Source organism: Lissotriton vulgaris, chromosome 7 (genome assembly GCF_964263255.1).
Source record: "Lissotriton vulgaris chromosome 7, aLisVul1.2, whole genome shotgun sequence".
Lineage (NCBI taxonomy): Eukaryota > Metazoa > Chordata > Amphibia > Caudata > Salamandridae > Lissotriton > Lissotriton vulgaris.
Genome location: NC_141695.1, coordinates 609,841,096 through 609,863,405, shown reverse-complemented (window position 1 = coordinate 609,863,405; position 22,310 = coordinate 609,841,096). Strand labels below are relative to the sequence as shown.

General features: G+C 48.2%; 1 protein-coding gene across 4 annotated transcripts in view; it reads left to right on the top strand.

Moving 5' to 3' along the window:
* LLGL2 (LLGL scribble cell polarity complex component 2) overlaps positions 1 to 22,310 on the top strand; it is a 1,008,116-nt gene that overhangs the window by 772,002 nt on the left and 213,804 nt on the right. For all 4 annotated transcript variants that reach the window (XM_086930752.1, XM_086930755.1, XM_086930754.1 and 1 more), the window contains exon 20: positions 13,845 to 14,109. In XM_086930752.1, coding sequence (XP_086786878.1) covers positions 13,845 to 14,109 — 265 coding nt within the window. The remainder of the gene's footprint in view (positions 1 to 13,844; positions 14,110 to 22,310) is intronic.

Here is a 22,310-nt window from a genome sequence, read left to right as displayed (position 1 = left end):
GAAGTAGACAAAACTCTGCACACTCTGCAGGTGGAGTGGAGCTCTCCGCCCACCCTTAACTATGATTCAAAAGTTCCGTAGACAGAGGGAGGAGCCAAGCTCGACAACGAGATGGCCGCACGTTAGCTCGGCTCTGCCGCCCTACCTGCCTGAAATCTAATATCCTGTCGATTATCCTGCCCAAAACGGACAACAACTTATATGCAGAGCTTTGCAGCAACTTACCATCCATCCCGGTGGGTCCGGTGTTCGGTGGATCCACAGCGGTGCCCTCCCAGAAAGTGCGGCCTTCCCGGGGCTGAGACCGGGGCCTCGCCCTTAGCGAGTTGCCTGCGAGGCGGTGTCGGCGGCGGCCTCGGGTGGAGGTCTGGGGCCGGCCGGTAGATGCCGATGTGGGAAGAGCCCGGAGGCAAATGAACGCGTCTGGGACACTCGTCCGGTGCTCCAGAGGTGGTGTGCGGCAAGTTGTGGGTTGGGGACGCCGTGTCTGGTGGCTCCTCCCTTATTTGCCGTCCGGCCGTACCGGGCTCCTTCACTTGGTGGCGAAGAGGGACTTTGGTGGAGCGATGTCACCGGCGGGTCCCCCTCCCTTGTGACAACTATTTCAGTGCTGTGGGTGCTGCTTGCGCGCTTGAGGGGGGTTCCGCCAGGGTTCTGCTGTTGAGCTCACCCTTGGAAACGAATCCGGAGAGACGGCGTAATTGTCGCAAAATGGCGGCTGCTGCCATGTTCCGTGCAGGGTCCCGGGATGCCGATTTCTTGCCCTTGCACTCCTCCGGGGCCTGTACTGGTGAGCTCGAACCCACGGTGGGCGACGTCCTGCAAGCTTTGAGGTCCTGGAGGTCGACCATGGTCCGGGATTCCTGCGTGCTGAGGGAAGTAATGGCCGCCATTCCTCCCGGGCCAGCTTTTGAGGATGCGGATGGGTCCGGTGCGGTCGTTGATTGTTCCCCGCTTCCTGGCTGGGGTGGCGATGGTCCTACTCATGAACGGATGGAACCGCTGGAGTTCATTGACATTGGTATATACGGCTGCTGTGAACAGTATCTGCATTGCCCACGTGAGAGGGGGTCCTATTGGCTGTCTCCGTTGATACTCCAGCAACTTTTCCATGGCCTCTCTTCATCGCCATGTCCTATGCCCACTGGATCTACGTACATAGCGACGATGGCCAAGAAGGGACTAGGATGAGCCCGGTTCTTTTCGGAGGACTACTGATTGGTATATGGAGTTATGGACTGCCTTACATTGTGATACTTTGTTGATTCCTTCGTATTTGTGTGTGGCTGAATACTTGCTAGTTTCGTTTTGGGCATTACTCACAGCGTAAGCGGGCGGGCGGCGGGGGCCGTACCATATGCTAATGGTTCCTCTCCCCAGGCCCTTTCTTTTTTTTTTTCTTTCTCCCTTTCCTTTTCCGTTTCCCTATATTCTCTTTTTCTATATTTCGGGTTCATTATTAGAGCGACAGGCACGCTGCTAGTGGGGGTAGGCCGTAGCCTTCTGCATGGGTGCAGGGTGCGACGGGTGGAGTAGGGTCTATTAGGTAGTTCTTTGTTTCTATGGCTCTTTTGTATCCTTTCCTTGGGTCTCCACGACTGTTTGTAACCCCGTGGGGCGAGTTACTGTGAGGGGAGGAATAGGTATTTTACGACACATGATACTCATGGCACTGTTTCTCCTGATTTATTGCGCCGCCCCCAAGCACGTTCGCTATTTGTATTATTGCTCGCCATTATCTTTGAGGGGCGGGTGCAATAACGTCGAGTCCCCCTACTTCTTTTCTTCTTTGGTTTTCTCGTTTTGTTATTTCTGGGGTTGGGATGTATAGTGATTGCAGTCTATCTGTTTCCCTGATGGGTTTTTATTACTGCGGAATTGCTGTTCAGTTAGTCTCTGGGTACATGTGGTTGGGCGTGGACACTACCATTGTTGAATTATAAGCGGACCTATATTTTGCATGCTATGGACCTGTCCGATTACTGCTCTTCTGTTGTACTGCAACGACACAGTTGGATTATTCCCCGCCATGTACTCCAGGTTGCTATCTATACGTCCGATCCTTTATTCTTTAAATATATAAAATTAACCTCCTCTAATCCTGTGTCGAGTGGTTCTAGTTAGCTGATAATACTGACTTGCAGCGCTGGTTAATATTGTCTAACCACTCTGTGCCTTTAATTGATGATGGTGCTTTCCAGTTTTGCTCCGTGGCCGGCCCCCGGGTTGTAGGCCCGTATTTGTATGCATCCATTTTCTCAAATAAAGGTTTTCAAAAATTAAAAAAAAAAAAATGTTCCGTAGAACACACCTTGGTGCTAGCTCTTTTAGCTTCTTGGCTGTCAAACTGTGAATTCGGCTTCCACTTAATCTCAGATTAGAACCTTCTGAAGTCCTCTTACGAAAACATTTGAAACCCTGGTTCTTCAGAAACGCTTTTGGCCCATTAATATTGTAGTGGACACGCTTACTTGGCTTGGAGCTGGATTCCAGCACATGGACACTCTGGATTGGAGTAACTATTCACTCTACAAATTCCTAACATAACTGCAGCTCTTCATAGAAATGTTCTCATTTCAGAAATATGTAAAGCTGCTACATCGAGATCTGTGCATATCTTTAATGGACATTATGATCTAGGTTTGGGCTCTAAAGTGCCCGCTTCTTGTTGGGTGATCTTGCTATCCTACTCAGTGTTTGACTATTGATGAGTATCCCCTGGAAGAGAAGGAAAAGTTACTCATCTGTAATCCTAGTTTTCATCCATGGGATCCTCATTAAAGTCCTAAGCAACCCCGTACCTCTCCAGACAGGAACTATTTCAGCTCTCAGCTATTACTTCACCCAGGAATCCTATTTTCTGTAAAACTGACCTGCCATGACTTTCACCTGTGAGGCATGATGGGATACAGGGAGTACTGTAAGGTTCTCAGAGGCACAGTGCCAGTTTTATATACTATCCTTTGAAAGGCAGCCTATTGGCATACAAGGTCACATTCCCTTTTCTTTTTCTTTTAAAAAAGGTTTGTGAAAGACTTTCTATAGTCATTTTTATTAATGACATTTTTCTATGTAATTGGTTTCCTTTTAATATGAAAATCGATTATCTAATCTGGCCATTTTTTGCTTTTCTTTAGGCTGCATATATATATATATATATATATATATATATATATATATATATATATATATATATATATATATATATATATATATATATATATATGTACAAAGTTTTACACATACATATAAAAGTGCTCCGGGATCTCTGCATGTGGACGGGACAATTCAGTGCATATGACTTTGAGGATTCCCCTGGAAGAGAACTAGGATTACAGGTGAGTAAGTCTCTTCCTTCTCCAGTATTGGTATCTTTCATTGGTTCACATGCTACCCACCCTCCTACTCTATCCTGGCTCACTTTAAACATAGTCCCAACTCACCCTTCTGCTAAGAAATCTGAGGCATGGTGGTGGTAGATGGGAGTGGTGTTAACTGGTCTTTCTGATAGATACATCTGCCAGTGGATTCCTCACTTTGTGAATATCCCCCTGCGTCAGCATACATTCGGAAAACTCTTTTGTAGCACACCGGCATGGATGACGTCACAGGAGCACGGCAACGCACGCGACTCCGGCTGACTTCAGACTTCTTATTAGACCTACGTCGTCGTGATGACATCAGTTCCCTTTTTTCCACGTCGTCGACGCTAACGGTTTCTTGGGATCTCTTGTGTTGCGGATAGTAACTTTGTTGCTATTTGTGTGTTTCTCTATCTTTTTCGAGCTGTTGTTCTTCGTCGAAGATGTCGTCGAAGAAGACAGGCTTTAAGCAGTGCGTATCGTGTGCCAGGATGATGTCTATAACCGATCCTCATAGTGATTGCTTGTGGTGTCTGGGCTCAGACCACGATGTCGGAGGCTGTCGATCCTGCTCCAAAATGAACCTGAAGGCTCTGCGTAACCGAGAGGCTAAACTTCTTCTGGCCAAGGTAAAGGGAAAGGATGCCAAGAGGTCTTCGAGGTCAAGATCTAGACGCTCGAGGTCGAAGCAGAGGTCTAGGTCTCGATCGGCGTCTAAGTCTGCTTCGGGTCATGCTTCGGGTTCCTCGAAGAAAAAACATAAGAGGAAGAAGCATAGCTCGAGGCATCATTCCGGCAAGGAGTCTGATTCGAAGAAGAGGTCTTCATCTTGTAAGCATCATAAAGACTTTTTGTCTCCATCACCATCTCGTGAGCCTGAAGGTGAAGCCTCGCCCTTTCAGTCTCGAGGGCCTTCTCCGGATCCGGAACCGAATCCGTCTCTGGATCTCTGTCTTCCGAGCATGAGGAAGAAGACGTTGAGAATCCTCAGGCTTCGGCGACTACGGTGCATCATTCAGAGGAACAGGAGGGTCATGAAGATACGATTCCAGTGCAGCCTCCTCTGGAGTAACCAGTGTGTTCGTATCCTCCGTTTCCTGGTCCTGAACAGGACCCCTCGCATTTCCTTATTGCCATGTATGGCGTATATGCAAGAGCAAAATACCCCTTTGGTGCACCGGCTGGTCCCATGGGTCCATTGTCCTACAACTTGGGTGCCCTCAAGCTTATGCTCCGGCGCTTTTCCTGCCGTTCATGCCGACGCCATATCCACCTTGGCTTGGTTCAGCGCCGCCGAGGTCATCGACTCCACGCACGGCTTCGCCGGCTCCGGAATCGAGATTCAATGCCGGTTCCAGCTTCCCATCCTCAGGCTGTTCTAGCTCCTCACTAGACGCCGGCCCCGGCTCCATCGGAGTCGTTACCGGATCCGACGACTTCGGTTCGGTTGGAGTGGTCGAGGCGTAAAGCTCAGCGTCTCATGGAAGAGAAGGAATATGAGGACCCAGAAGTAGAGGAAGGCGAACTTCAGGATCAGGAAGATTATTTTGAGGATCTGCATAGTGCAAGTGGTTTGGAATTTTCGCCTGAGTGGGTGTTGCCTGCAGTTTCTGATGCACCCTCTAAAGATGTGGCTCCATACCACGTTGTTATTAAAAAGGCTGCAGATCTGTTGAACTTAACTTTGCCTTCGGTAGAGTTTAAATCTAACATCCTTACTGAGGTTCTACATTCACCTTCATCTGTTGTTGAGCCGACTCTTCCGTTCACTGAGGCTCTTACTGAGCCAATATTGGAAGTTTGGAAAAAGCCTCTGACTGCTCCTGCGGTGTCTAGAACAGTGGCGAGACGTTATAGGGTGGCACCTGGTGACCCAGAGCTCTTGACATCCCATCCTTCGCCAGCGAGTCTGGTTGTTCAGGCGGCTTGTTCAAAGAGGTCGGCAGGTGCATTTCCCCAGGTTCCAGGGGATAAGGACTCAAAGAGGTTGGATCAAAATACAAAGAAGGTGTTCTCATCAAGTAGCATGGCCCTGAAATCGACAAATGCTACTTGTCTGCTGGGCAGATATGTACATGCTTCGATGGACACGGTTAAGCAGTTGTCATCTAAGCTTCCGGAGGAAGATAGAAAGAATTTAAATGAGGTGGTTTCTGACACTCAGGCTGCGGCTCGCCAGGTGATTCAGAGTGGCATGGATACGGCGGACTCTGTGGCTAGGATAATGGGTTCTTCAGTCGCCACTAGAAGGCCCGCTTGGTTAAAATTGTCTGAATTCTCAGCTGATGTCCAGGCTGCTCTTATGGATTTGCCTTTTGATGGCACTGGCCTTTTTGGAAGGAAGGCCGATGCTACCTTAGAAAGGTTCAAAGATAGCAGGGCGACTGCAAGGTCTTTGGGCTTACAGGTTAGAGGCTCTTCCACCAAGAAATTCAGGGGTTTTGTAAGGTCCACTATTCGTGCCTATTAGCAAAGCCAACAGCAGCAGAATCCTTTGTACAAGTCCTATAGAGGTAGACAAAGGGGTCGTGCCCGTGGTCATCAAGCCTCCTCCTCCTCAACTTCTTCCACTAATACCCACCCCACCTACAACAGCAAAGCAGCCCTAGATCCAACATTCTGGATCATGCGGGTCTGTAGGGGGTCGGCTTACGTATTTTCTACGAGATTGGGCATCTGTTACATCAGATCTTTGGGTTCTCAATCTCGTAGAGAATGGGTATGCTCTTCCCTTTCGGGAATTTCCCCCCAATTACCCTCCTTGCCAAGGTTATTGTTCAGAGGACCACCTACTTCTCTTGCAGGAAGAAGTCCTGGCACTTTTCAGAAAGGGTGCGATAGAGGTGGTTCCGGAGCAGGAAAGGGGTCAGGGATGCTACTCCCGGTATTTCCTGATCCCCAAGAAGGATGGCAGACTCCGTCCAATCCTGGGCCTCAAGGTTTTGAAACTCTATCTCAAACAGGAGAGGTTCAAGATGCTCACTCTTGCGCAATTTCTTCAGGCGCTGATGGAAGAAGATTGAATGGTGTCGATCGACTTGCAGGATGCGTATTTTCACATTCCGATCCTGAAGTCGCACAGGAAGTACCTCCGTTTTACAGTGGGATCACAGCATTACCAGTTTGTTTGTGGTCCTTCCGTTTGGACTTACTACTGCGCCTCGAGTCTTCACCAAGGTGATGGCTGTGGTGGCAGCGCATCTCAGAAGGTCGGGGATTCCAGTGTTCCCCTATCTGGACGACTGGCTGATCAAAGCAGAGTCGCCGGAGAAGGTGCTCCATCATTTGCAAGAGACAACTCAGTTGTTGCACAGGTTGAGTTTTTCGATAAATGTACCCAAATCTCACCTGGTGCCCGAATCTCACCTGGTGCCCTCACAGCGCAACCTGTTCATAGGTGCGGTACTGGACACTACTGTGTGTCGTGCATTCCCTCCTCCTCAAAGGATTTGCGACATATAGGAAATTATACCTTTATTTCACTATTTATTTATTTATTTAGAAGTTTGTAGAGCGCGCAGCTACCTCCGACGGAGGTGTCCCGGCGCTAAAGACAACATCTAGTGAGGTTCAGTGAAGCTTAGGGGGATACTGAGTGGGCTGGATCAAGGAGAAGAGCCAGGTCTTAAGTTTCTTTCGGAACAGAGGCTCAGAAGTCAGGAATCTCAGTTCTATTGGTAGATGATTCCACAGTCTGGAGGTGGCCACTGCAAAGGCCCTTCCTCCCGTTCGCGCTAGACGAAAACGGGGGCAGATCATTAGGCGAAGATGGTTAGATCTGAGATTACGGGATGCTTGTGAGATCTTCAGTCTGTGTCTCAGGTAGGCGGGGCCACGACCATTAAGAGCTCTAAAAGCAAGGGTCAGGGATTTAAACTGAATACGTAGTCTCACTGGGAGCCAATGGAGTTTGATCAGATGGGGTGAGATGGAATGACGGTAGGGAACATTACAGATCAACCTGGCCGCTGGATTCTGTACAGTCTGTAATTGATTTATGAGATACGCCGGGGCTACAACGTACAGACTGTTTGCGTAGTCCAAATGGGAAGTTATGAGGGCGTGGACTACTGTCTTGTGTGAGTCTAATGGAAGGAAAGGGATGATTTTTTTACTCATACGGAGCTTTCCAAAACATGACGCTGTGACTTTGTTAATTTGGGTTTTGCAGGAGAGGGCAGTGTCAAATTGGAATCCCAGATTGCAGGCAGCTTGGACAGGTACAGTGGGAGGATCTAATGCAGCCTGCCACCAGAGGCTGGTAGAGATGGGGGATTTCTGATTAAAAAATAAGACTTCCGTCTTATCTGTATTCAGTTTTAAATTGTTTGAGGACATCCAGGCGGCAATATTTACCATACAGTGGCGAAAGTTTAGCAGGGAGCTTTCAGAGTGATCTTTGAAGGAAAACATCAGCTGAGTATCGTCAGCATAAAAGATCACTCTGACGCCCCATGATTCCACCACTTTTGCCAGAGGCTTCAGGTATACATTGAACAGGAGAGGGCTAGGGGCAGATCCCTGTGGAACCCCCCATGTCAACGGTTTCTTGGTAGAAAAGAAAGAGCCCAGCATCACTTGTTGGAATCGATCCGTGAGGAATGATTTGATCCAGGCGAGAGGGGTCCCACCAACTTCCACCTCCTGCAAACATGTCAGTAGAGTTTCATGGGAGATGGTGTTGAATGCTACGGATAGGTCGAGGAGGACCAGCATGGCCTCCTCTCCCCTATCCGTGCACTCACCAATCGACTCTGACACTTCTAGTAGGGCTGTTTCCGTACTGAAGTCCGGCCTGAATCCTGACAGTCGTGGAACAGTAGGTTTGACTCAAGATAGTCGGACAGTTGTTCTTGTACCACCTTCTCGAGTACTTTGGCTGGCTTAGGTAGGAGAGAAATCGGTCAGTAGTTGTTTAGACACATTGGGTCGACACCAGCTTTTTTTTGAATGGGAATTAGCAGCGCGTGTTTCCATACGGAAGGGACAACACCTGAATAAAAGGAGGAGTTCCAGATTTCAAGCAGGGGGTTAATAATTAGCGGGGCAATCTCATTTAGGATCAGAGCCGGGGCTGGATCCAGCGGTAAGCCTGATTTGCATTTTAAAAATAGATTCAGGGCATACTCTTTGGCGAGTGGTTTAAAAGAAGTAAATGCTTTAGTACAGGTGATGTCCGAATCTGAGGTAACTTCTGTACAATTCTGGGGGATTGTTGCCGTGATGTTGGCAATTTTTTCAGAGAAGTCGTCAGATAGGCTTTCACTAAGTGCTTTGCAGGGGGTGACGGGAGCAGACAGGGCAGTGGGATTAGTAAACTCTTTAACGATGTTAAAGAGGGCCTTAGTGGAGTTTTGGGCGTTAACAATTGTTTCTGCAAAACATACACTCATGGTATCCATAGTGATACGCTCCATAGTATCATAGTATCACTATGGAGCGGTTGTTAGTCCTGAAGGTCTAATGGCTTCTTGCATTCTTTTGGTCAACCGTGCACGCTGGCACATGAGGGCACTCCAGTGGTGCCTCCGCAGGCAGTGGTATCAGCACAACGGAGATCTCAGGGAGTCAGTGAGGATCTCCAGAGAAACTGCGGCGGATCTGTCCTGGTGGGGTGTGGAAGGCAATCTGTCTCAAGGAAAGTCTTTCCAACTTCCTCCAGCAGTGGCCACAGTGACCACTCTAGGGTGAGGTGCTCATCTGGGGGACCTGGAGGTCAAGGGTCTTTGGTCTCCAGAGGAAAGGTTGCTTCACATCAACCTTCTGGAATTGCGGGCTATACGTTTGGCACTCAAGGCCTTCCTCCCTTCCCTTCGTGGTCGGTCGGTCCCTGCTTGTTGACATACTACCACTGCGATGTAGTATGTCAACAAGCAGGGAGGAGTAGGGTCGTGGTGTCTCTGCAGAGAGGCTCTGAGTCTCTGGTCCTGGGTTCAGGATCATCAGATTTGTCTGGCCGGGGTTCTGAACGTACATGCAGACAGTATCAGTCGGCAGTTCTCGGCCGACCACGAGTGGAGGTTTCACCCAGAGGTGGTCCGTCTCATCTTCCGGACATGGTGAACTCCTCAGGTGGACCTGTTTGCCACTCATGAGAATGCTCACTGCCTGTCATTCTGCACCCTCCAGTTTCCGATGCAAGGAGCTCTCGGGGACGCGTTTCAGTTGAGTTGGGACTCGCAACTCCTTTATGCGTTTCCTCCCATACCCTTAATTCCTCGGGTTCTGAGGAAAATTCGCCAAGACCGGGCCCAAGTTATATTGATCGCCCCAGATTGGCCAAGAAGGGTGTGGTACACAGATCTTCTCCACCTCTCCTCGTGCTCGCTGCTCTGTCTCCCTCACAGGGCAGACCTCCTCTCCCAGATGGAGGGGCAGGTTCTACACCCCCACCTCCAGACCTTACACCTTCATGCCTGGAGATTGAACGGGGCAACCTGAGAATTCCCTCATGATGTGGTGTCTTATCAGTCAGGCGTGATTCCACCAAGTCCAACTATTCTTATAGGTGGTCTAAATTTGTTGCTTGGTGTGGGGAGAAGTCTGTTGACCCTTTAAGGGCTCGTTTGTCCAATATTCTCCAATTGGCACTTACCTTGACCCAGCAGGGTTTTGCAGTGGCAACTATTAAAGGTTATTTGTCAGCCTTATCGGCTTTTCTTTGTTTGCCGGACCAGCCCTCTTTGTTTAAATCTCCAATTGTATTACGTTTCATTAAGGGCCTTACCAATACATTTCCTCCTACACCTTTTATTGTACCTCAATGGGACTTGAATCTTGTTCTTACATTCTTGATGGGTTCTCCTATTGAACCTTTACACTCATATCCCTTGAGACTTTTATCTTTTAAAACGGTCTTCCTAGTCGCAATTACCTCGGCAAGGAGGGTAAGTGAGCTTCAAGCTCTTAGCTCAAAGCCCCCGTTCTTGACCATTCATGCTGATAGAATGGTTCTTAGGACCAGGGCTGCTTTTCTGCCTAAGGTGGTTACTCCATTCCATTTAGGACAGTTCATTACCCTCCCTACCTTTTATCCTCCCCCTTCCAAGGAGGAGGAGAGGCTTCATCGCTTGGACCCTAAGAGGGCGGTGAGCTTCTACCTCGACAGGACAAGGGAGTTCAGGTTGGATAACCAGCTGTTAGTTGGATTTGCTGGCTGCAGGAAAGGAAGATCTGTGTACAAGCGCACTCTATCAAGATGGATAATATTATGCATCAAGATCTGCTACTCCCTGGCGGGTAAGGACCCTCCTGAGGGTATAATAGCTCACTCTTCTAGAGCAAAGTCTGCTACGTCTGCTTTATCTAGAGGTGTACCTGTTGAGGATATTTGCAGAGCCGCAACTTGGGCCTCCCTCCACACTTTCGCAAGGCATTACTGCTTGGACACCGAGGTGAGGAGGGACTGCCACTTTGCGCGCTCTGTCCTTCAAGATTTCTTGGTATAAGAGAGTGGACACCCTCCTCCGGGAGTGGGGACTGCTGTGGGACTCTATTCACAAGGTGAGGAATCCACTGGCAGATGTATCTATCAGAAGAACAAGTTACTTACCTTCTGTAACGCTTTTTCTGGTAGATTCAGTATCTGTCTGTGGATTTCTCACTGACCCACCTGCCTCCCCGTTGTCCACTCTGTTATACCTGTGTTTATGTATTTTGATGTATATATTGGGTTTTTAATACCTTTGCTACGCACTATGTGTGCAGTTTTGAATTGTATGTACTATGTACACTGTATGTATGTATATCTGCTGTCATTGGTCCGTCCGGGTGCCTCAAAGGCACGGAAAAAAGGGAGGAACTGATGTCATCACGCCGACGTAGGTCTAATAAGGAGTCGTTGACGTCAGCCGGAGTCGTGCGCGATGCCGTGCTCCTGTGACGTCGTCCACGCCGGCGTGCTACAAAAGAGTTTTCCGAACGTATGCTGACGCAGGTCGATATTCACAAGGTGAGGAATCCACAGGCAGATACTGTATCTACCAGAAAAAGCTTTACCGAAGGTAAGTAACTTGTTCGTCTCATCAAAGGCTGAAGTTTAGTTTTTTAAATGGTGTGAATAGGTTAACAAAGTGGTTATTTTAAGCTTTTCTAAACTCAGTTCAGCATTGTATTGCTTACTACAAATTACGGTGAGACTCTCAGCTCAACCCTAGGGATGATTCAAGCTTGTCAATCTATAAAAGATAACAATACTGGTGAGCCACAGTTTACAGGTGAGTAATTTAGTATTTCTTCAGTATTTCAGAAGCAACTACAACAGCCCAGGAACATCAGTAGGCCTTCCAGGCTTTTTGGAATTGATCATCAATACACAGATTACCCTGGGCACTATCCGTGGTAGGGAACTAGAGGCTGTGGGGCCTCAAGGGTGAGCTGGCCTCTAATAACAACCTTTAAACACAACTGAGCCACCCGGGGAACTACTTAAACCAATGCTACCCCTTACACAAGTCTATCTCTTGGCGTACACAAAAATCTGACAGGATGTCCTCACACACCACCAGATGTCATGCTTCATCATAGGCCTCCCTGTGCTCTTCAAAAACTCGGTTTGATGAAGAGCAGGCATACACCTGGAGATCAGAAGGGCACTTCTAGCTTAGAATGGACCCATGAATGGACCCATGACTTAGTATAATTAAAAAACAGTGATATGCCGAACTGACCTTCACATTAAATGGAATACCAGTTGGTATTAATAACCAACGTGGAGAAAAGGGGAATAAGTACCCCATCACCACTCAAACCGTCAACATGTTTCTGACTCTTGGCACATGCAAGTTTGTGGCATTCTTCAGAACAGAAACATGGGATCCCTGTGCATACCACTATCAGTTTAGGTCTGACCTTTGTGTACCCTCTCAAATCTTAGGCCCCCAGGTACCCCAACTTTAGGTCATCTGCGCCCCATGGAGGAAGGGCTCTGGAAACCCCTGAAGTCACACATTCAAAAAGGTGCATTACTCTCCATACACCTACTGGCATTGGCTCTTTTCTCCTGATGAACAATGGAATTGATGCCTCAGAACAACTGTCCTTTCTCTCTTCACTCCAGGCAGGGCTTTTGCCAGTTTTTGTCATGTCTGGATGGCTGATGCCCACAATGAAAGGACAACTGTCTCATATTTTATAAAGCAGAGAGTTGCCATCGGGACCAATGACATAGCCATGTCTTTTTTCCATGTCTCCCTGGGTTACTTCTCAGAGATGTCGGCTGTGGTGCATTCATGCTGTCATGCCCCAAGAGTCCTGAAACGGCTCCAACGCATCCGGAACACCTCCGCACGCCTGATCCTCGACATCCCTCACCGCAGCCACATTACACCCCGCCTGAGAGACCTGCACTTGCTCCCCATCATCAAGAGGATAACCTTCAAGCTCCTCACCCACGCACACTAGGCACTCCACAACACCGGACCAGCGTACTTCAACAGCCAACTCAGCCTCTACACCGTCAGCTCCGGTCCTCAGACCGCGCCCTCGCCACCATCCCCCGCATCCGATGAGTGATCGCCGGCGGCAGATCATTCTCCCACCTCCCTGCCAAGACATGGAACACCCTCCCCATCCGCCTGCGGCAGACTGAAGACCTCCTAACCTTCAGGAGGCTCCTCAAAATCTGGCTCTTCGAACAGTAGCAGCGCCCCCTGCTCCCTCCCCCCCCCCCCGCGCTTTGAGACCCTCACGGGTATGTAGTGCGCTTTATAAATGCTATGATTGATTGATTGATTGAAGAGGACTATGATGTTACAGGGTCTGGCCCCTTCATTAATCACACCCATAATTTCTGTACCCTTTGTGTAGGTAGACTACTTGCCCCTAGTCTCCTGTGCTGTCAGTCAAAGACTGTTTGGTATCACTCTGTGAGGTAATAGGGCAGAGCCTTGTGTGGTGGTTCATAGGAAAGTACAATAAAGAGTGCTTAGCTAAGCGCCTTCCATAATAGCCACTAATAAAAGAGGATTTGTAAGTGAGGCATTCTATCACCAAAAACCTATTCAGAAGAAGGCTCATTCATTAGTGCCTTGTCATTATCATTGCATATTTTATACAAAGTATGACTCTAGAGAATATTTTAAGCTGGATTATAAAAGGTTCTCTGTTTTACCTAGAACAACTGTGCTTCTCTAGGGTTACCCTTAATAGACTCTCATCCTAAACTTGTTTTTTAGGAATAACGTTTTTTCCATCATGGTAATACTTTGAAAATAAAAATGGTGTCAGAAGGATCTTTAATACACATGATGCTAATATCCTAAGTATTGGGGTGTTAATTTGGTGCCTAAATAGCTGACAGACTAAAGAAAATGTTCAAAGGTTCTTTTCAAGACCGGAGGGTTTCAGACAACATGTTAATATATATGACCTGGTCATGCTGGAGAGCCATTGTTACAGGAAAGTAATATTTACTCCCTTTCCTCTACATTGCTCTTGTTGGCAAAGTTGTTTTTATTCTCATGCTTTCGGTTTGTTTTTCAGGTATTCACACTGCCTAAGGTGAGCTCCAAGTTGAAACTGAAACTCACAGCCTTGGAAGGCTCCCGTGTGCGTAAGGCTTCTGTAGCGAGTTTTGGGAGCCACAAGACAGACGACTACAGCGAGAATGACCTAGCCATCCTGACTAATTTGGGAGACATTCAGATAGTTTCGCTTCCACACCTCAAGCCTCAGGTGCGCTATGGCTGCATTCGTAAGGAAGATGTGAGCGGCATCGCCTCCTGTGTTTTCACCAGATATGGGCAAGGTAACAGCTAAATCATCACAAAAGCAGCAGACTGATAAAGATGGCTTATGATTAAATGGTACTATCCTACCTGCAGGCAAAAACACCTGATAACATGTGGAAACTCCTAAGGCATTGAAGGGTGGTAATCTGGAAGATCCCTGCCTAAAGGCTTTGAACCACAGTGCCAGCTGAGAATAATAAGTAATTGGAACATGATTCTGGGGTAGCATGCAAGCAGAGCTAATAATGAGACAAGGAGACCTTCAGAAGGCATTTTAGCATAGCATTAGGGGATGAGTGAAAATGTAGTATGCTTATTAGGATTTACGATCAGGTTTTTGAGACTTAGTGCCAGGAGACTAGTGCCAAGGGGTATCAATCAATCAGATGTCTTGTAAAGCACGACTATTCACCAGTAAGGGTCAAAAGGGGGGGGTAGCTGCTAGTCCAAAGGGCCAGGTCTTGGGGTCCTTCCTGAAGTGAGGCAGTGACTGTGATTGCCTGAGGTGAAGAGGTGTGTTCCAGGTCTTTGCTGCGAGGTAGGAGAAGGATCTTCCTCCAGCTGTAGTCTTGCGGATACATGTGACGATAGCCACGGCCAGTTGGACGGAGCGGAGGTCTCTGGTGGGCGTCACAGAATGCGAGGTGCTGGTTGAGGTACCCTGGTCTCGCGTCGTGTATGGCTTTGTATGTGTGTATGAGGAACTTGAAGGTGATTCTTTTGTAGACCAGGAGCCAGAGGAGGTCTCTCAGGTGGCCGGTGATGTGGCTGTGGCGGGGGAGGTTGAGGATGTTGATGTTGAGTCTGGCAGAGGAGTTCTAAATGTTCTGCAGTTTCTTGAGTTTCTGGGTGATGCCAGCTTACAGAGTGTTGCCGTAGTCAATTCTGCTACTGATGAGTGTGTGGGTGACGGTCTTTATGGAGTCTGTGGGGATCCACCTGAAAATATTTCATAGCCAACAGGAAACTGTAAATATCTAGGGACCCTGACACCAGCTGGAATAGAAACATTGCACCTATGACATGAAGGTTACTGGGCACATGGATCACTGATGCACACTGCTGTTGAACATATCCGATTGAGACCTCTAGCCGCAGATTTCTTGCCTTTGAGTTTCCCAGGTGTCAGATAGATCTAAAAGATTTTTCTTAGAGCAATGCCCCTGCATGCCGGTAGATGGCATCAGTCAACTCTGTGTGACATCACCGGAAGTGACGTCCTCGCAGGGAGTGGTGTCTGCGTCACCTATGTAGGCACTGCCTCGTGCGCCATCTTAAGTTCTTTTCTTTTGACACGAGTCAAACACTGATCCATGAAGAGAGCTACCCTCTGTCATTCTTTGACAGGATGTTTCAATCGTTTGTCGACCCCTTTTTTGTGTGTAGGATGTCCTCCAGGAAGCTGTGCGACTCGTCAACGTGCCATGTTAGTGATGGACCACCATTTGGTCTGCTTGTGGTGTATGGAGCACAACCACACCTCCAAGTTGTGCTCCAGCTGCCAGCTCATGGCACCAAAGGCTTTGAGGGGGCGGTCCCGGAAGCTGCTCACAGCCTGGCAGGTGATGCCATACCAAACTCTTTGAAGATCCTGGTCCTGATCTAGAGGAAGGTCCCAGCCTGCTCCTAGAGTCCCAAGTCCTCGTCATCCCACTCAAGACTCAAGATCCTCGGGCACTCCGGTAAGAGTCACAAAAAAAGCATTCTTCAACTTCTTCCTGTTCGTTGGCCGACGCAAAAGAGGAACATCAAAATTCAAGGCGTTGTTCTCCATAACTTGCGCTTGGGCCGATTCCACACCTCCCTGCTTTTCGGGAGCCAGAGCAACCCCGGCTCAAATAAGGAGTTGTCCAGTATTAGGGGTGTCTTTCATAGATTCACATGCCTGAATCATTCCCCGTCGTCGGAATGTGAGTCCCCGGAATATAAATAAAGTAATGTCCCATAGACATATAGATAAATAGGCCTAAAGGCCTCACATTAGTAACCTATCCCTGTCCTTTTGTAGAAAGGACCTAACTCTAGAAAAGAGCCAATAAGCTGTCACCTCCCTCTAGAACCCTCCTGGAAGGAGACTCAGTCCCTCAGATTTTCTACTGCACATTGTGCTAAGGGAGTCTCCTCTGAGCTACGCTCAGTTTTTTCTTCACAACTGGTTTTCAGTGTTCTTGGATATTCTATCCCGATTCATCTGTGATTGCTGATTTCATCATGGCTGACACACCAAAAAAGGGTCTTTTTAGATCCTGTGGTTCATGTGGAAATAAAAGGCTGCATATTGATGACCAGCATAAAGACTGTCTGTATTGCCTGTATCCGGACCATTCTTCTAAAGTCTGCAAGGTATGTCGTACCTTTTCCATTAAAACCCTCTAAGATCGTGAGGGAAGCCTCTTAATTTGGCTAAAGAGGCTGAAAGACAGGGACCACCTAGAATCTTCTGAGGAAAGTGAAGGTTCTTCAATCTCTTCAAAATCTTCTCTAAAGAGACCAAGGGTGGCTTCCCCTAGCCCTACGGCTCCTCCTCAAAAGAAGACATCAAAGAAGTCTTCAAAGGTTCTCTCCAAGGCAACTTCTGCGAAGGTTTCCTCTCAGGAAGTTCACACCTTCAAAAAGCCTGTTTCGACACAGTCGACGACGTCTTCATCGTCGAGGAGAGCGATGTCTACTGCATCGTATGTATCCACATCGACGACATCAGTTTCGGCGTCGACTGCATCGTCGTCATTATCCTCGTCGACGACTACCACCCCATCGTCGACAGCAGGTAAGACTTTGTCATCGACGATAGCCATCAAGAAAACACCGTCGACGCCGAAGCATCCGTTGAAGCTGGACTCCCTGACGACCGGACCGGCGACGACCTCGACGACTAAGCCAACATCGTCGACATCGACGTTTTGTCGACGAAGGTCTCGTCAACGAAAGCACCGTCGACGAAGATACCGTCGACAAATACGTCGTCGACAACAGTGATGTCTCCACTATCGAAGGTGGCCCCATCGACGATGACTCCACCAACTACGACACCCGTCGACGCTCCGGCGATGATAGATGCTGGTCTACAAACCACATGTGTGCGCCTAAAGATCACGAAAAAGGCACCGACGCCAGCTTTAACATCGCCAAGCAGAGTCCAACCACTGCCTCCAGCATGTCTTCTTCAGGAGGAGGATTCAGATGAAGGAGACATGTTTCAGACGGCGACAAGCCCTTCAGAGCTTCATGTTAAATGTAAGAGTTAGGACGAAGAAGAGGATCAGGAGGAGGAATATCATCCGCCACCTCCTCCAATGGTTTGCCTTCCAGCCTTTTTAGTGACTGACTTGAGGTACCTCATACAAGACTACAAGCAGAGGTTTCCAGAATCTCCTGCTCCTCCACCTTCCACAGTATCTAAACCTTCACCAAGACCACGGCCTCCACCTTTGAGTGTTCAGCCGGAGCGGTTTGATCTACTACATTCTCCGACTACTGATGAGGAAGAACAGCAGGAAGAGGGAGAACTGCAAGATACTCAATCTATACATGATGACTGGGATGACTATGTCATTCTCTCTCCCGCTTCTCCAGTGCCTGCGCCCGCAGATTCACCACCAGGCGACATTGGAGGGTTCCATAATGTAGTTGAGGGCCGCTCAACGTTTTAAAATACCAATGCTCTCTCAAGAACAAGATTGCTTCTTGTATGATTTTAAAGAGCCTATTAAAAAACCAGTTCGAGCAATACCCATTATTGATTACTTGTGGGAGCAGGGTGTTAAAGTCATGCAGAACCCTTCCTCGGTACCTCCGGTGGTGCCTCGTTTGGATAAAATGTGTAGAGCACTTAATACTGCACCGGCCGGTTTAATAGGACACCCCAAACCGGATTCGATAGTGACACAGGCGGCCCAGAAGAACTCCAGGAATCCTTCTGCCCCGTTATCAGCACCTCCGGATAAGGAAGGCAGGAGATTAGACAACATTGGGAAGCGTTTCTCCTCAATGTCTACAATGACGGTGAAGGCGGTCAATGCCTTGGCGCTTTTAGGGCGCTACAATAGAAGACTATGGGCAGATATAGCCCCATATCTACCAGAACTACCTGACAAATTCAATGAAGAGGTAAAGAAATTACTAGAGGATGAAACCTCTGCGTCAGAAATAATAGATTGTGCGATGGATATCGCTACAACAGGTTTTCGCCAACTGGCTGGAGCAGCAGTCTTGCGACGACAAGGTTGGCTAAGGACAACTTCCTTTCGAGATACAGACAAAAATATTGGATATGCCCTATGATGGCCAATTTCTCTTCGGCTCAAAGATTGATGAAGTGCTGCAGACTATAAAAAAGGACACAGACACTGCTAGAGCATTGAGCACTCTCCAGTACAAAAACCAATCTTTTCGTGGGTCTAGAGTAAGAGAACAGTCCTCTTATAGAGGAAACTTCCAATACCGGTCTTCATATTCTTCAGGCCAGAGTCGATCCCAGTGTCAGCGGCGCCAGCAACATGGACAACAATCTTCTTATGGCAAGTCGTCCTTTTGTGGTGAAGGCCAACGAAAAACCAACGGATGTAGACAATGACCTATCTCTTCAGCCAGTCCCAGATTCATTTCCCTCATCAAAAATTGGAGGAAAGATTTCACATTTCTTAAAAAAAATGGGAAGAAGATTACCACGGACCGTTGGGTCCTACAATTAGTTCAATTCGGCCATTCTCTAGAATTCACACATATTCCTCCCCGCCCTATGCTTCACACAAATCCACGTCTGCTTCTCCGAGAAGTCTCTCTTATGCTCCAGAAAGGGGCAATAGAGAAAGTCCCTCTGTCTCAACAGGGGAGGGGATTTTATTCTCGCTTCTTTTTAATTCAGGAAAAAGAGAAGTGGACCTCAGGGCCCTGAACAAATTCCTGAAGAAGCAGTTGTTTCGCATGGTAATGATCCAGGAGGTCTTACAACTCCTGGAGCAGGAAGATTACGTGGCGTCCCTGGACCTTCAGGACGCTTACTTCCATATCCCGATTCACAGAAATCACAAAAAATATTTAAGATTTGCAGTGGCAGGCAGACACTTACAATGTCACGTCCTGCCCTTCGGGCTCAAGTCTGCACCTCGCATCTTCACATAGTGTCTCTCCCCAGTAGCTGCATATCTCAGACAGCACCATCATCAAGTCTTTCCATATCTGGAAAACAGGCTGATCAAGGCTCCATCCTTAAAAAACGCGTCCAGGTCTTCCAACGCCTGTCTGCAACTTTTCAATCATTTGGTCTCACGCTCAATCGGGAGAAATCAGTCCTTCTACCTTCTCACCACATCAACTTCCTAGGTGCCACCCTCGACGCACGACTAAGGATGCCTTCCCATCTCAAGAGAGAAAGAACAAGCTTTTAACACTGGCTATGCTTGTGGCTTCAAAGAGGACCTTAACGGTCCGCCTAATCATATCCCTGCTGGGGATGATGTCATCATGTATCCTCTTGATACCTCACTGCCAACTACAGATGTGCCCCCTCCAGGAGGCACTCTCAAAACAATGGGTCCAATGCACAGGGTCTTTCGACGATCTCATAAAAGTAACTCCTCAGATGGTCAAGGCCCTGCAATGGTGGATATATGTTCGGATTCTTTCTCAGGGCATACCATTCCTGATTCCTGGTACACCGCATATCATCACAACATATGCCTCCTTGGAAGTTTGGGGCGCTTTCCTCCAAGAGCTACAGATAAGCGTTAAGTGGTCCCCCTTGGAAAAACTGCTCCATATCAATCTCCTGGAACTATGGGGAGTCTTCCTAGCCCTTCAAGCCTTTATTCCTAGAATCAAAAATTCCCTAGTGCTCGTCCGTACAAACAACACTACGACGATGCTCTACCTCAACAAACAAGGAGGGACTCACCTCCTGACACTCTCACACGAGTCGCAGAAAATCTGGAACTGGTTAAGCGGACACAATTTATCTCTTCGGGCAGAGTACGTTCCAGGCATGGACAATGTGCTCACCGACTCATTAAGCAGACAGAGGACAACGTCTCACGAGTGGGAACTGGATCAAGGAATCCTCAACTAAATCATTTCGAGATGGGGCACTCCTCAGATCGAACTGTTCGTCACAAGGTCCAACGCCAAATGCCCACACTTTGCAAGTTAGCATCCCCAGAAAGGGTCCCTAGGGAATGCACTTTCGATTGCATGGTGCAACGTCTTCGTGTACGCCTTTCCACCAGTTCCAATGATTCCCAGGGTCCTCAGAAAGCTAAAAGCGGAGCCTTGTGCTCTCATTCTGGTAGCCCCAACTTGGCCACGCCAACATTGGTTCACGGAACTCCACCGCCTATCTCTGGAGCCGCCGATACGCTTGAAACAGGTCCCGTCTCTCCTCACGATGAGCAACCAGCAAGTCCAGCATCCGAATCTGGCCTCACTCCAATTAGCCGCTTTGCTCTTGAGTTCAGAGAATTTCAGAGTTTAATTATTCCACCAGAATGTAGAGCAATCTTGGCTCGGGTACGGGCGGATAGCACCAACAAAACATACTCTTTAAAACGGAAGAGGTTTTGCATCTGGTGTAAGGCTCAAGGTATACATCCGTTCTCTTCCTCTCTGGCACAAATATTGCCTTATCTTCTCCACCTGGCGAACTTAGGTCTTGCTCATGCTTCCATCAGGGTCCACTTAGCAGCCATATCTCGTTACAGAAGATCTCCTACTGGCCCTTCTCTTTGGTCTCACAGATTGATCAAACAGTTTTTAAAAGGACTCTACAGAACCTTTCCCCCTGTGAGAATTTTGCCACCTACCTGGCACCTGAACACAGTCCTTAATCAGCTTATGAAGCATCCCTTTGAGCCAGTTCATAGGGCTGACCTGAAATACCTCTCTTGGAAGACAGCCCTCCTGCTTGCACTCACATCCGCAAGACGAGTTAGTGAGCTCCAAGCTTTATCTATACAGAAGCCTTTCCTGCAATTCAAGCAGGACAGAGTAATCTACAGACAAATCCGAAGTTTATTCCAAAAATCCCGTCGTACTTCCATCTCAAGAACCTGTGGTCTTACGCTCTTTCTTCCCGAATGCCACGACTGCAGCGGAAAGGTCTTTGCACTCTCTAGATCTTAAGCGCTGCCTCAAATTCTATATTGAAAAGACAAAAACCTTCGGGAAGTCTCATCAGGCTTCTCTCATGGACATGCTCTTTGATGGCACCCGTCTCTCCGGAGATGAAGCAGACAAGGCATTGGAACTCTTTAAGGACTCACATGCTACAGTCAAGTCCCTGGGCCTCTCAGCTGCCTTCTGTCCCCAGACTGTCTTTCGCGGCTACTGAAGGGGCTTTCAACTGCACCAGCTCTACCCCAGCCACCGAGCTGCGCAAGTTCCACAACCCCTATGAAGACATGGGCGTTGTTCATCCTGACCCCGTTGGTCGGGTAGCCAGAGGTCCGGTCAAGCCACTACCCCCCGGAACCCTTCCTAGTCTTGCCCTTCAAGAACATGGGTGTCTAGTTGGTGGCAGCATCCACGGGACAGGTGGGTTCTCTAGACGATCTGAAGGCTCTACTTCCTCCCCTTCGAGACCACCCCTCCCTCCATGCCTCCATCCTTCGACTGGTTGGCAGAGTATCGTCTGCTTCTGCTCCAAGAGGAAGTGAGGGTTCTATTGGCCAAGGAAGGAATAGAGAGAGTTCCGGCACTGGAAGTAGGCTGTGGTTCCTATTGCCACTACTTTCTGGTTCCTAAAGGACAAGAGCCTTCATACTATCCTAGACCTTCTGGCTCTCAACCACTTCCTCAAAAAGGAGAAATTCAAGATGCTCACATTGTCTGCCCTGGACCCAGGAGACTGGATGCTAGAGTTGGATTTTCAGGATGCATATTTTCACATGCCGGTCCTACCTGCCCACAATTCAAGGTGGGCCACGAACACTTTCAGTTCACGCTGCTCCCTTTTGGCCTTACCAGCGCCCTTCGGTGTTCACCAAGGTGAAGGCAGTGGTCACAGCTCATCTGCAGAGATCTGGGGTGCCAGTCTTCCCCTATCAGGGGTATTGCTTGCAGAAAAATCTTCCGGATCAAAGGTAAGGAATGTGCTGCTAGAAAATGTCTCTACCAGATAAGGCATTACAGAAGGTAAATAACTTGTCAGTTGAGAAGTATTGCATTAATTAAATATGTGGCCTTACCACAGCTGCTCTTTGTTCTTCAACACTACCCATACAGAATA